This window comes from Oryzias latipes, chromosome 3 (genome assembly GCF_053564925.1).
Source record: "Oryzias latipes strain Hd-rR chromosome 3, Olatipes_Hd-rR_3.1".
NCBI lineage: Eukaryota > Metazoa > Chordata > Actinopteri > Beloniformes > Adrianichthyidae > Oryzias > Oryzias latipes.
The window spans coordinates 21,021,895-21,036,959 of NC_136239.1; the positions used below are offsets into that span (position 1 = coordinate 21,021,895).

Genomic DNA, 15,065 nt, shown 5'->3' on the forward strand with positions numbered 1-15,065 from the left:
TGTTTGCGCATGTTTCTAAATCCTCCATGCTAAAACATGGTAGAGATGGAGCTACACTTTGTGTAAAGAATATTTTCTTCAAAGCTGTCATAAGATTAGTAGCTGGAACACTTCGGTAGAAACTCAGCGATGTGAACACTAAATATTTGAAAAACCACAAAGGCATCACTTTATCAACAGATACTTAAACACCCACTCCAAAGAAAATCGAGTTTTGGACGTTTTAACATGTTTTTCCTGTTTTCATGATGACAAATAAAAAAAATTAAGGTTGAAATAGCATTTCTGATTATTTCTTTATTCAAACCATTGTGAATCAGGAGCAGGTGAACAAATGCCGTCGGAAAAAACTTGTAGGTGTGACTTAAAAGCTACAGTCGGCTGCCTCAAGCCGGATCTGCTCCATTCCTGTTCAATTTGCAGACAAATAGATCCATGTGCATCTTTGTTTCTTTGTCTGAGCAGGCATCTGGTGTAAATCTGTACAGCTGTACCCGCAATGTTAGATTGGGGTTGTGAGGGGCTATAAGCTTCCGGGAGAGAGTGTAAACAAAGGGATTGTGGCAAATGAGGGCAGACTTACTGTGTCAACAGACCCAGCCACATCTGTGAATTTCTGAAGTCCTTTCTTTATTTTGGCTAAAAACTGCATAATTATAATTAAAAGACCTTTAAGAACACTTTTACAATAGATCAAAAGATGATGGGAGTGGGACTTTAACATGTTCTTGTTGCATTTTCATGAGGATATAGGACATTTAGGCCTTTAAAGAAAAACCAGGCTCAAAATTGCATTCCTGAATATTAAAATTTTCAAATTAAGAAAAATGCCATTTGAAAAAGAGCTTATTTGTGACGTAGAAAATACGCTGGGCGGACCACAAGCTTCCTGCTCCAGTGCAACAGGTCAGGAAAGGGGGTTGTTCCTCGCCAATGGTCCCTCACAACTCAGGTGACACTTTGTCTTAGAAAACGACACAGGTTTTTGATTAAGTCTAAAACTGCATAATATACTTTTAAATAGCTTAAAAGGTCGGAGTAGACTTTTAATGGGTGAAAACATCATTTCTTGGTGCTTCAGACTCCTGGAGCACCTTTAACTGACCTCTCCTGCAGTACCATCATTCCTCGATAGAGGGCAGTCAATGGACATGAAGAAAAATGAATTGGTTACACTTCGAAATTAAGTTGCATTTTATAAATGACACCACTTTGCTTTTTTGCCCCAGAAATTTTCAAGAGTATTTGATGTAGAGAATCTGTGTTTAGTTTATTCCTTACAAGAATCTTTTAAAAAATGGTCAAAAAAATGTTGAGCTCGGTCCTAAAATAAGCCTCGTCTCGCGTAATCCCTAAAGGACAGCAGCAAATTGTTCGGATTTGACGAGTGTGAAAGGAAGAGTCGCAAAGTGAGACACCGAGTTCGATTCTGCTGTTATCGTTCAGATTGTGTCGGGTTTGGAGACTGTTTGGCAGTTTATAAAAAAAAGGCGCAGAGGCTACTAAAGAATGTGCAGTCTCCAGAGGGGCGGGGCCAAACCTGCTTTGCGACCGGAGCAGGGAGGAAAAGCGGCTTCTGAGCGTAAGTTTTCTACAGTACGCAATACCTGGATGCTTCTGCTTTAATAGAAGTAGAATTTTTTTTGCCTGTAAAGTAATCCCCGCTGGTTTTTTTTTTTTTTTTTTTTTTTGAAGAAGCGGGACATCGCTTGGGGATACCGGGATTCGAACAGGCGACCAGCAGGAGGAGGCAGCGGGTGACATAAGCAGAGAGACCAGGCGAACAGCTCTGCGCGTCATGCTCGGCAGCATCTAGCGCCGCTGCTGAAACCCGGCACAGCCCTGTCGTTCTCCGTCCGCTAGCTGCAGCCTGCATGGAACAGAGTGTGCTCTTCTAGCCGAGGTTCCAGCAGCTTATCCCGAAAAAACCCCCCCAACAACAACAACAACCACCATGAGGACTACCGAGGAGACGGAGGGCTTTGACGGCGAGGCCTCCAACACCTCCATGATCTCCGGGGCCAGCAGCCCCTATCAGCCCACCACCGAGCCCGTCCACGCGCTGAACGTCCTGGGGGGACTGAGATGCGACCTGGAGTACCTCCGGTCATACTTTGGCATCCTGAAAGCTGTGGAAGTGGTGAGTTTCTAACACACTCGAGCAGCCCTGAAACATGAATAACCCAGTGTCTGTGGACTCATCTACTTAGAACAACCAGGACTACTAACATGTTCTTAATTAAATAAACATGACTATAAATCACATAAAATAAACCAAAGTATGAAGTAAAGTGAACAAAAATATACTTTTTTGTCACTTTAAATGATTATTAATGAATATGAAAGTTTTTCACTCCAAGCATTTTATTATCCTGTTCCCTAATCTTAAATTATTATTTAATTTGCGAGCTAATGTTTATTTATGCTTTAAAAAGCGAATAAAATCTTTAAATAAAGATGTTTGTATCCAACCACAGAGCAGCAAAGCGTGAGTAACGAGAGGAAGAAATGGTACCATGCCAGAAGAGGAATTAATATATCAAATACGTACAATTTGGAGTAATTTCCTCTTTTAGTTTGATTCAATAAAAGGATAAAAAGCATGTCCCCCCAAACACTGATGTGTGGCAGCAGCCGGAAACTGTTCAGTAATTACCTCCTCCAGTGTTTATGAATAACAGTAGCTTCCCAAAGCGCCAGAGTTTTGCTGCTACAACACAGTTGAACTCCAAAGAGAAGGATAGAATTCAACAGCTTGGTTGACATGACCAGTCTGAGCTCGTGCACACTTACCTGTCATGTTTGCACGTGTGCACGTGTGAAGAAGGACCACCTCACCTAAGAGTTTGGAGGAGATCCTAATGTTTTGTCTTCAATCAGGGGTAAATCCACCATAGCAGAGCATTTCATTTTCTAAAGTTTAAGTGGAACAACCCAGACTTTTACAGCGCTTGTTTGCAAATACGTCTAAAAACATGGTTGCTTATTTATTACGTTTTGATAACATTCCAACATTTGGATTTGTTGCATCTTTAGTAGATTGGAAATATGTGACGGCCATGATAGGCTGTTGTTTGTCCTCCCAATGGTGTGCTTTGGCCTTTTAGGGATTTTCCAGTTCAGATAGTCTCTTCTCTGACGAGAGGATGACCCAGGCCTGCATTCATTATCTCAGAGGAGGAATCCAAGGCTTCCTGCCAGGCTTCAGTGGAGTCTAATTTGCTGCTCTGTCCTTGTTTCACTAAGTGGCAGCCAAGGATGTAGAATGACCCTGTAGCACTTTTTATAGCAGAGCAGACCTGTGTGTTTGTGCTGGGTTAAAGTATCTAATACACTGAAAAATCAACACCATCTGGAATCATCAATGCGCCATGGAGATCTTGTGGCAGTCCTTTGATAGATAATCCATTTAGACAGCGCAGACAAAGTAACATTCCTCCATAGCGATAGTCTTTTTCCTGAAACCTCTTTTTAAAATATTTATTAAATAATTCTGCCTTATTAGATCTACATTTATTGAGAAAAGTTTGATATTGTGCTGTTTAAGGCTTCGAGCGTCCATTTTTTTAAAGAGATACCTGCTTCAACTGCTACTGCTCTCCTGGATCAGGTGTGTTCTGTCGATGAAGAACTGTAAAAGCAGAGTAGGCTGGAAGAGAAGCCAGACAACAAGGCTTTGTGAAATGGACTGCATGAAAAATGGAATCTTCTATCATTTGCATCATGTTTGTTTTGGTTTTACTTCTTTAGGTTTTGTTTGCCAATTCAATCCTTAAACTTTCTTTGCAAAAATACTTCAATTCCACCCTGACATTTATGTTTTGATCACCACAAACAACACTATTCACATTATATGAACATAATATGTTGTTGAAATTAAACAGTTTTGTAATTATCGCTTTTTTCCCCTCTAGGTGTTTATTATAAATGTACATAAATGTATTTATGTAAGTGTTTTTTATCCAGTGCAGTCGCAGCTTTTAAATAAGAGCACCGTTATGCCTTTTTACTGTACAAAACCTTTTTTTTTAAAAGAGGGAATCCTATTTTTTTACTTCTTTTTTTTAGATATCTTTGGTATCAGGTATCAAATAAGTTGTAATAAAGCCTAAAACACAATAAAAACAAATAATCAATTATACATTTTTGAAAGTTATTTCCATCTTGTTAATTAAAGTCAGTCTTCTTGGGTTTTACCTCTATTTATTATTAAGTCTTTTAATTGCTTTCAATTTTGTTGACATTGATATATCAGGAGCAGAAAGCTTTTTCTTTCGGAAGATTTTCAGCCAACTCATGCTTATTTTCTTGTAAAAAATGTTTTTAAGGACTATGACTGAATTATCTAAAATCAACCACAAAAAAATGTTTTTGTTTTCATTTTTTCAAGATCTTGTGGGTTAAGAGATACCACATCAAGCAGAGTTTGACTCAAACCGTGTTATTTATTTTTTCAATACCTCCATTTGTGATTTTTTTACATTAGATTAATAATTTGGCATGGGCCGAATGCTGAGTAACCCCCAGCAGGGCTGTAACCTGAGCTAGGTGTGTCTTTTGTCTGTGGATCCGTCTCCATCCTTGTCCTGACTGGGTCAACAAACCGATAACCGCTCGGTGCCCTCCTCGCAGTAAAAGAAATTCGACACCTCCCAGCACCTTTGGAGACACCAAACTCCTTGTTTCCACTTTTCGTAGGAGTTTTGTTTGGGATGTTTTAAGAAAACCACAACCCACCTTGTTACTGAGTAACAAACAAACCATAAAGCAAACAGAGATAATGTGCCGTTGTATTTCTGTAGTAACACAAATCCCACATAGGTGCTGTAACGCCAGGCGCCTTTTTCTCCTCTCTTAATTCTCCACCCATAACAGATGGTGTAGTGAGGGGATCAGAGCACAACACACATTTAGAGGTAACTAATAGTCTCTTTAATCCCAAAGATTTGGGTGTGCCTGGATGTAGGGCATGGAAGTGAGAGTTGGTGATCACAGCTGTGCTTGCACAGTGAGAATGGATAGTAGGGTCAAAGTTCACACAGAACAGCTTCCTGTACTTTTTGCCCAGCATGGTGCTTCCCGACTTCCTTCTCTGTGACTGCTGAGCACCTGCTGCACAGAGAGCTGTGGAGGCAAAACGCTACACTCCAGAGACATGACATCATTCGCTTAAGCGGCCCCCGACTCCTCTTTGGGTGTAGCCCTGATTGTGTTGCTGTCACACAGCTTCCTAAGTGAGGTCTGGCTAGTGGTGGTAGGGAGATGTCCTTTTAAAGACCCAATTGTGTTTTTGGTGCATTTTTCTGATGATGGAGAACATACAGTACCGACCAAAAGTTTGGACACACCTTCTCATTCAAATGAATGGGAAGGTGTGTCCAAACTTTTGGTCTGTACTGTATATAAAGAAAATTAAGCTCAAAATTGTATTTCTGAGTATTTCCTATTTCCAATCAAATCAGGAGAAGTTGCAAAAATGTAACAGTGTCGCAGGTGCCACAATCAGTAAGCCACAAGCTCCCTGCTCCGCTCCATTCTGATACATCCACTTGCAGACAAATAGATCAATGTACGTCTTTCTTTTCCTCCTCTGAGCTGGCATCTGGCTCAAATCTGAAGAGCTGCATAGCTCCAATATTGCTGACCATTTTTGTTGCACCAGTGATGTTAGTTTAGATTGCAAGTTATTAAAGCTATAAATTGGCCAATCAGATGCCTCAATAGAAGCATGTGGAACTGCATTGAATCTTCAAAACTTTTGGCTGACAGATTCACTTGAACCCGCCTTCAAGTGGTAGAGGTGTGTAACTCAAACAAGCTCACTTCTAATTGGCAACACTGGGTAACATAAATGTTGACTCAGACCGACTCGGACCAATCCCTGCTTACAGTCATCAGCTGGTTCCAGAATGGTGGTGTCCATATTGGGAAAAAGATGGCTTCTGAATTGACCTCATTTTGTAGGAACTGGGAGTGTAAGCCCTTTTCTGTGGGCAATGTCACACTCACTCGATACAAGCCCCCTTGACAGTAAATGGTCCAACAGTTGTTGTTTTTTTTTTTTTTTTATTGCTGCTGAACGGATCCATGCAGTACAATTTGATTCCTTAGTTTTGGTGCTTCTCAGTCACACTCTTTCATTTTTATAACCAAACGTCTTCATGCACAGCTGCCATGTTCTCATTTCGTGTCTTTCTGTCAACAACAATAAAGAACAAAACGATAGAACACAGTAATTTGGTTTCTTTGTTTTGCTTTGAATTTTTGCCATTTTTACTGCCTGGATTTGAATGATGGGCGAAAAGATGGAGGTTGGTTATAGAGTTCCTATAGCTGGTAGGAAAAATAGGCTTTGAAATGAACTTCAAACGAGTATTTCTGTTAGCTGAATCGTATACCTTCTCCATTCCTACTTATTTTAATATCTTCATCTTAGATGTACTGAATGTGGTGTTCCTACTTGAGGTCATGTTAAAGACCCACTTTGATGAAACTGGTGTTTTCAACATGTTCATGTGGCATTTTTCTCATGATGGAGGACATGTATAGAGAAAATTAAGCTCAAACTTGCATTTCTGAGTATTTCTTTATTCAATTTGTTGTGAATCAGGAGCAGACAAAAAAAGGGCATTGGGACTTTTGTTGGGACATTGGTGACATAGAAAATATGCTGAGTGAGCCACAAGCTTCCTGCCCTGAAGGGCTGTAAGCTAGTGGGGGAGCACATAAACAGATAGCCCAGTTATGGATGACGGGAAGGGGGGTATTCCACAACAACGGTCCCGCCCACAATTCAGAGGAGACTTTCTAATAAAAATACTGCCGCTATATGTCCTAGAAAACGGCACAGTTTTTTTTAATTTTTTTTGGCAAAAACACCATAATCATATTTAAAAGACCACTGGAAAAGCTTTGAAAATAGATCAAAAGATGGTCAGAGTGTGTCTTTAACATTCGACATTAACATCACTGATGAGGAGTTTTTGAAGATTATCATCAGCCGTGTTCAGCTTTGCTTTACAGAAGTCACAGGATCTCATCGCTTAGCTTTGGTCAGCTGCTTTATTTTCTGAGTGACACAGAAGAGAAGTGTGTTTCACCAAGACCTCAAACCGACAGATAGCCGACTGTCGTCAGAAAGTTAAAGGTGTCATGGGTCTTGACATTTGGACGTGGATGATCGCTAGTGTCTGGTTTTTATTTCCACACTCTGATTTTGAGAGCTCAGCAAAAAGCAGCGACAGACAAATGCAGCTCAGCAGGATTCTTGTACTCTATATGACACATTTGTATTACATTTAACTACATTCACAGAGACTGCATGGTGCCTTTTGGTTTCCTTGACCTTCGCAGCTCATCTGAACTATAATACCTACGTGTGCTTGAGGTCCGTATGATCCTGCAGCGACATTCAGATGGTTCTTGCTGTGTCTCTTGGTTTCCAGATGAGAGCAGAAAACCTAAAAAGCTGAATTCTTCTCATTTTGTGGTTGGGGTGATGGATGCTGGCTGAAGGCTGGCGTCTTCACAGTCTGCCAAGAGCAGGACTCATGAGATGAGCTGTTGGCCCCCAGTTTATTCCTACCATCACCTTTCAATCTGTAGAGTTTGCAGACCTGCTAACAAACAGATGAAGACTTTAAAAAAATCGTTAATCAGCAGCAACACGAAGGGTTCCGTGTCTGGGTACTGTTTTGTTCATGGTGACCTAGTTTTCCAGCCCACTCTTATGATTCACTAATAAGCTGTATTTTATGCATTATCTTTACACATCGCAGGGCCAGTACACTGCATATGTCCTTTTTTGTCTTTGGACAATGTTTTTCTCAATTTTTTGCTTTTTCTGTCTCCAGGTCCTGTCTGTCATTGGTTTCATCTGCATAGAAACCGTCATGATGTGTGCTCCATGTGGAGGGGTCTACTTTTTTGAGTTTGTCAGCTGCAGTGCGTCCGTGGTGACGGGAATTCTCCTCCTGATTTTCTGCCTCAACATCCACACCAAAGTCCCACACATCAACTGGAACCTGACGGTTTGTACAGTTTTGCATGAATAGGCAAGTTGTAGAAGCTCCACTGTGACTATCGGTTGACTTGAAGGACAGGAAAGAATTCAATTTACAGCCAAACATTCATATCAGGTGTATTTTAAAAGCATGTCAGAGGACAGGTTCCACTTGTAAGATGCTGCACTCTGCATTTTGTCAAGTCCAAAGATGTAGAAAAAGAAAATGACCAACAGATTGGTTTGGATATTGATAAACGTCATGGCTTTTCTCTTAGGAATGTCACCAACTAGGTAGCAATTTAAAAAAAAAGTTAGAATATTGTTTCTTGTCCTAATTACTTAAAAAAACAAAATACTGGTTAGCAGAGGAGTACCGGTAATTTTTGATAGGAGGTTGCTGAACTTAGATAGCACTGTTACATTGAATTTAAAACATCTGTAAACTTTGAATTTTTAGTAAAAAACAAGCACTATTGTTTTCCTTTTTTTCCATTTAATTGGTTATAAGCTTGAAATCTTTAAGTGATAATCTTTACCCTATGATTGATTTTGAGTCAATGAAAAGTGTTAAATAAGGATTTATTTAACTGTGATTTAATCAAATTTGTCCTTGTTAATGTGAGTTCTTCCAAAATGAGCTGATTTCTTACATCTGCTGACTGCATTTTTTCTTTTTCATTTTTTACATTTCTTTTTAAAATACAGTGTCTCCAGCTATACTTTAAAACTAAAGTCGCACAGCTCATAGTGCTTTTTGTAGTGGATTTTCAACTCGATCCATCCCCAGATGTCAGGTTGCTTCATAGTTTCTTGGTAAAGTTTTGTTGTACTTCAAACTCAAAAAAAAAAGCTGGTCTATGGCTTTTCCGTTTGGCTGCATAGCAATGTCTCAAAGAGACCAGAGCCAATTAAAGACTGCTGATTTAGGAACTTTTACTGGATACCTCTGCTTTTGATCTAAAATCCTCCTGTTCCTTCTTTTCTTTACGATCATTTTCTTCTCAAGCTCACTGACCTGGAGATCTGGTTATCTTTCATTAAAAAATGATTTCTAGTTTAGGAATATATAATAAAGCTGGCAGTCTTAGATAAATAAAGGCTTTTATATTGAGAGAAAAAATATTTTGATAATATTGCATTTTTTTATGATAGAACCCCCCTGTCTGCTGCTGCATTTGAAGACGATTGAGGAAGTTATGGTTTCCTCTTCCAACTATTGATGCTCATAAATCTTTGATGGTTGGCAGCTGTTCGTGAAGTTCAAAGACGCTCCTCTCTTGTTTGGGCCCCTGGAAACTTTACTGCTTGTCCTCATGTCGGTGTTAACCAACAGTTAACTTTCCTGCCGGCCTGCTCTGTTTCCAGCTGAAAGCTGTGGGCTGACACTGGCACAACTTCTATGTGGAGCGAGCTACTCTGTAATTTGGCTGACTCTCACAAGCAACTTTTTAACTTTTTAACTTTTTATTTTTTTAAATCAAACTCTTTGCTATACGATCCTGCAGCCTCCAGGTTCCTCTGTGTGATGACATTGGCAGCATAGAGCAGGAAACAAGCACCTTCGTTTCACTTTAATCTCTTCCTTAAGGAAATGATATAAACCCTCCTGGTAGGAAGTATTTCAAGTTTAATTCGATGTTTTGAAAATGAAACGCTCTGCAAAATATTTACAATATTTAGCCAGTCCACAGGGTAAAGACCCCATCGTGCCAGAGAGGTTTTTCCATAGAAGTCTGCTTCTATGTGGATGATGTGTGTTTGTTTTGGCTAGATGAGCCCTTTTGTGTTTTTACGTTTGTTTTCACTGACGGTGCTCTGCAAGTCAGTGAAGAGTATTGCGGTACTTGGGTCAGGCGATGCTATCGTCCTTAGCACATGCTTGAAAAGTTCTAAAGCTAACCTGGCTAATGTCCACATTTTCTAAAAAAACTCTCCTTCATCCTAATGGCTCTGAGCCAGAAGTCTTTTTGTGGTTCATGTCCGTATATCTCCACGTTTAGCTGTTTTTCTTTCAGTGGTTTTGCCTCTGTTGTAGTTTTTCTGCTGAATATGCAAGCAGCTGACTTGTGTATGTGTGTTGTTTTTAATTTTTTTTTGTTAACTTAAGTCGCTTTCCAGACCACTGTTCTCTTTTCACATTCACTTTACACATAATTGGACTCCCATAAAAGCCCCTTCTGGTTTGGACTGCTGGAACTTGCCACCCATGTAGAGAAGTTTATGCTGGCTCTGAAGTCGGTGTTAAATCAGAAGTCAGTTTTAAATGTAAAAAAATATATGAAATAAATAAAATTTACAGAAAAATGTTACGTTTCCCGATCAAAATCTAAGGCTTTCTGATATTTGCTGCCACTCCTTGGAGAAAACATTTTCTTTAATGGTTCTGTAGTAGACTTTAGTTTCCATGGCTACCTGCATTTAGACGTTCAAACCAAAGTACAGCCTGACATTTTTTAACAGACATAGGGGGAAAGAAATCACAACAAAGCTGAAAAGCAAAGGTCATGGCTGGTATGGTTGCTATAAACTGTGTTCTTACAGGACACTAGAAAGGTCACCCTGACACAAGAGGGTGGCTCCAAGTACCAGTGAGCCTTGTGTGTCCATGTATCTGATGAATAAAGCTGTTAAGCTGTTCCTAATCTTCATCTGAAGCTGTTCATTGAGAACTCTTGAGAAAAATGGGGCTAATAGGCCTTCATTTCTGCAGCTGATGCATCGTGATGTGTTTCAGCGTTGCAGCTTAAACTGTCACAAAGTTACCAGCAAATTTGAAAAACAAAAACGGTTAATGCAAATGTTTTACAATATAGACCAAAAACTCAAAGAGAAGAGGAGTTTTCTGTTGGATTATGCCTGAACACCGAAGCTTCACTTGTCATTCTGTGTTTTATTTGAAGCTTTATGCTGCCTGGTTAAAAAGTGATTTATGAAAGAGTCTGAAGGTTGACTCAGCGAACTGTAAAACTGATCTAAGTGGATTCTGCAGTCACAAAGTGAAAAAAAAAACACCACATTAGCAGGTGAATGTCAACAGGGCTGCTTCCTGTCAGGCAGGTTTGTCAGGATGAGTGGAAGCATTTGACGTTGGTAGGCGTGTGTCCTCAGCATGTGTGTGTGTGGGGTGATCAAAGTTTACCATCATCTGTATCTGTGACCACAGTGTGATATGAGTCCATATAGATTACTCATTAAACATCAAAACATTAGCAGAGGCTTTCTGCTCTCCTGCTTTTTGCATGCATGCACCCGTGCATTCACTGGGAGAGCTTTGTGTGTCATATTAGAGAACACGCCAGCCATGATTGCAGTCATGCCTCTGATCACGAGGATGGTCCGAGTGACCCTCTATGACTGCCGGAGCTGCTGCTTTGCTCCCCCCTCTTGTTCTGACCTCACAGTAATGGGGCTGGAGTGTCGCCTGAGTCTCCATTGTAGTTTCAACTGCCCCTCTTTAAAGACCCTCTCCAATGAAAATGATGTTTTTGGTGTTCCTGTAGCCTTCTTTCTGATGATGAAGGACATATATAAAGAACACTAAGCTCACAATTTCATTTCTAACTTTTCTTTCTTCAAATGCTTGTAAATCAGGAGCAGATAAAAAAAAAAGATGTTGGGAAAAAGAGTTTATTTGTGCCGTAGAAAATGCGCTGGGTGGGCCACAAGCCCCCAGCTACGAGTTTTCAGCAATGGAGAGGGGAATTGGGGGCGGGGTTGCTCCGGGCAAACAGCCTCACCACGTTTCAGAGATGAATTTATAAATAACTACTGCGGCTCTGCAGAAACTATGTTCTAGAAAATGACACATTAATTATTAAAAGACCACTGGGAACATTTTTACAAAAGTTTAAAAGATTATCAGAGTGACACTTTAAAAATAAAAAAAGGAAAATAGACACTCATTAACTCTTTTAGTTTTAATATTTTTATTTTAGTGTGTGACCTGCAACAGATTTGCAACTTGTTCAGGGTGTACCACACCTTGGGCCAACAGCAGGCAACCCCGCGACCCTGAAAGGGTTTCAAGGGGTTAAAGATGAGTGGATCTACAATTCAGACTACAGTGGAGCTGATTCTGGAACTTAATATACTACTTTGTCGTGCAATTTGTTAAAAAGATGTTCTAAAAGATTCTGAAAAGGGAGAAACGTGTTATTCCATTTTTAAACTGTCAAATCAAAAGTTACATTCAAATAAATTGATGATTTTTCGTTTTGTTTTTCCCAGATAAACTTTAACGGAATGACTTGCTTGTTAGTGTTTAAAGTTCATACATTTAATGGTCATTTCTTAAATGAAACAGCTTTGTCGTGACCTCTGTGTTTAATGTGTTTTTCTGCAGGACCTGGGGAACACGGCAGTCAGCACGCTGTTTTTTTCTCTGTCATCTCTGGTGCTGGCCTTCATCAACTCAAAAACTGGCTCTGAAATAGCAGCAGTGGTGAGGCCTCAGAACCCAAACCCTTTTTTAAACCAGTTTGATTTCATCAAAAATTGTGTTCAGATTTAGACGTTGTTGCTGTGCTTCCTGCGCAGGTCTTTGGCTTCCTGGTGACAGGTGTGTATGGATTAAACACCTTCCTGGCAGTACGGAGGTATCGCCGGGGCAACGGCAGTCAGGGGGCAGCTCAGGCCAACGACTACATCCGAGCTCGCACGGCGTCTCGCGGAGAAATGGAGGCGCGGTCTGAGATCGCATGAGAGCCGACTGGCGAACAGCTTCAGAGGGAGATGCGTTCTGAGAGGCTGACTGTGATGGACAAGGGTTTAGTGATTCTGACTTTTAATCACATTTTAAAACTCAAGTGACAGCCTGTTAGAGTTGAAGGTGGGCTTATCAAACTCGGTCTGAAGCAGCGGAAAAGAGCTGTGAGAAAAAACAAAAGAAAAACTGCAGCGTCGGCCCCTTTCTCTGGAGTCTGTGCTGACTCGCTGGAAGGATTTCTGTCACTGTGAATGTAGCCCAGCATTGAAGGAAAGTCAGCTGTTGTACAGTTTTGTCATGACGTGACTGTGAAGTCTTAGAAATGTGATCCCTGATCACTGGACCAGCAACATGCAGTAACCTGGAGTGCAAGAAAGGTAACTACACCTCAGCTCCTGCACTCTTTGACCGCCCTACTTGTGAAAATGATCTTCTTAATTTAAGCTTTGTTTTTAGGCATTTTACCCACTAACATCTAACTAATTATTTCTGCCGTCAATATTACAACTTAGAAAAGCTTCTTTTTTTTTTTTTAAAGAAGAGGCTACAGCGCCTTCTACTGGCAACAGATGTAAGTATGAGATTAAAATCAGCAGTAAGCATGAACTGCTTTATGTGGAAAACCATTTTCAGGGTTTACCATCTGTTTAAAAACAACTCTAATTTCCATTTTCTTGCCGTTGTATCATTCACATCAGTCCAGACTTAATGTTAAAGCTTTGTTAACTCATAGGTTCCCTGACACTAAAAACAAAATTTGAATAGTTTGTGCACAAAATGTGATACAAAATACAATTATATGGATTTTCTCTTAGACTCTGTTACAGGGAATATCCTCAGGTTTCCTGCAGGGGCTTTAAATCTTTTGGAATTTGACACAGACCCCTCCTTAGAGTAAGTTTGTTAAAAGATGCTCCTTGACCACACCTAAGTTTACCTGTTAAGTTTATCTTAAACACAATGGAGTTGACCCCTCCAGAGCGGCCAACACAGCCCAAACTTGCTGTTTCACATAAAATCAGTGAACTTTAAATCATATTATTTTGTGGAATTCTGGAAAAAGCAGAATGTTTAGCTGAGAAACTCAGCTAGAATGTTTCATTAAAATCTCCCAGAAACTGATTCAAATATTTGAATACTTCTTTAAATGTTTGCATCTATTCCCCTTTGCACAAATTTGAGTCTGTAGATCAGACTTTCACTCATTTCTGACTAAAATGAAGTGAAACATAAATACCTTTTTTTTTAATATAATAGCTGAGATCAATTGCTCTCGGTCTGGAAAACTGCCTCTCAGGTCCTCCCATCTGTGATTCCTTGAAAACATTTGAGGTTGAAACCACATGGTGCCTCCATCTGAATGCTGTATTTCATATTGCCTTCCTGATTTTCAGTCATGACAGGAATGTTGCAGAACACTGAATGAGGGCTGGGGGGGGTGGAGAGCGTAGGAAAAGAAACTCGGTACAGTTTGTGTTCACTCTGTTTGTTAGAACAGATCTGTTTGCATATGTACATATGCAATTTGACTGCAGATGTCATGTATTTAAAAAAAAGAAGTGCATTGCAGCTGCTATTAAATCTGAAACAGACTTTAAAGCGGATTCTTCCCTTCTGAAATGTTTTTTCTTAAGGCTCAGTAGACTTGTAGCAAATAAGAAAATTGATCTTATTGTTGTATATGAAGAAAGAAATTTCATCCCAGATGTTTTGCATTGTTTAAATGTGTAAAACCTTCACTACAGTTGCCAGCAAAGGTAAAATAACTAATAATTGCAGGGTCTTAATTGCCTCTAGAGCTCCCTCTGCTGGTGGTTAGAGTACTTTATTTGACCTCAGGCAGCCAGAAAGATTCAGTTATATATTTATGAATAAGACCATACCATATCTTTGAATTTTTGTAAAAATAATAATAAATGATCTGCAGCCTAATGGGTAGCTTTGCATTGCTTGAGTAATCAGGCGTTTCTTGGATTTGACTTAACTTCCACGTTTCTTTGCTGTCCTCTCGGCCGAATGACCAAACTAGCTGTATAAAAAGACAATCATCTGTATTTATGTTGGTGACCAAATAAAATACTCTTGCTTTTGAGTGGTTTTTAAGACACTTTTTCAGAAAGAAATTCATACAAGTGCATATTTTCTTTTAGGTTGATAAATTTGTCATATTTTTGTAAAAGATTTTAAAGCTGAATTTGTGTTTACGTTACCATAAATATGAATTCATGGAGGAAAATTAAAGGTTAACTTCTAATTTCCTGATTCTCCACCTCTCTTTTTTTTTTAAGTTTGAGTGCTTTTTTGTGGTAATTATTAAACCAGTCTGACACATACAGCTGTGCTTTATTGTGTTTT

General features: G+C 39.7%; 1 protein-coding gene across 2 annotated transcripts; it reads left to right on the plus strand.

Moving 5' to 3' along the window:
* The first annotated feature begins 1,376 nt into the window (after positions 1-1,376).
* cmtm4 (CKLF-like MARVEL transmembrane domain containing 4) lies at positions 1,377-15,043 on the plus strand. 2 transcript variants are annotated; one of them, XM_011490132.4, is made up of 5 exons: positions 1,377-1,582; positions 1,696-2,140; positions 7,854-8,030; positions 12,348-12,446; positions 12,542-15,043. In XM_011490132.4, exons 2-5 carry the CDS (start codon positions 1,955-1,957, stop codon positions 12,704-12,706), a joined length of 627 nt encoding a protein of 208 aa, XP_011488434.1. In that variant the 5' UTR covers positions 1,377-1,582; positions 1,696-1,954; the 3' UTR covers positions 12,707-15,043. The 2 variants fall into 2 exon arrangements, with proteins under 2 accessions (XP_011488434.1, XP_023809184.1); XM_023953416.2 differs by having other exon boundaries at positions 1,526-2,140.
* The last annotated feature ends 22 nt before the right edge of the window (positions 15,044-15,065 follow it).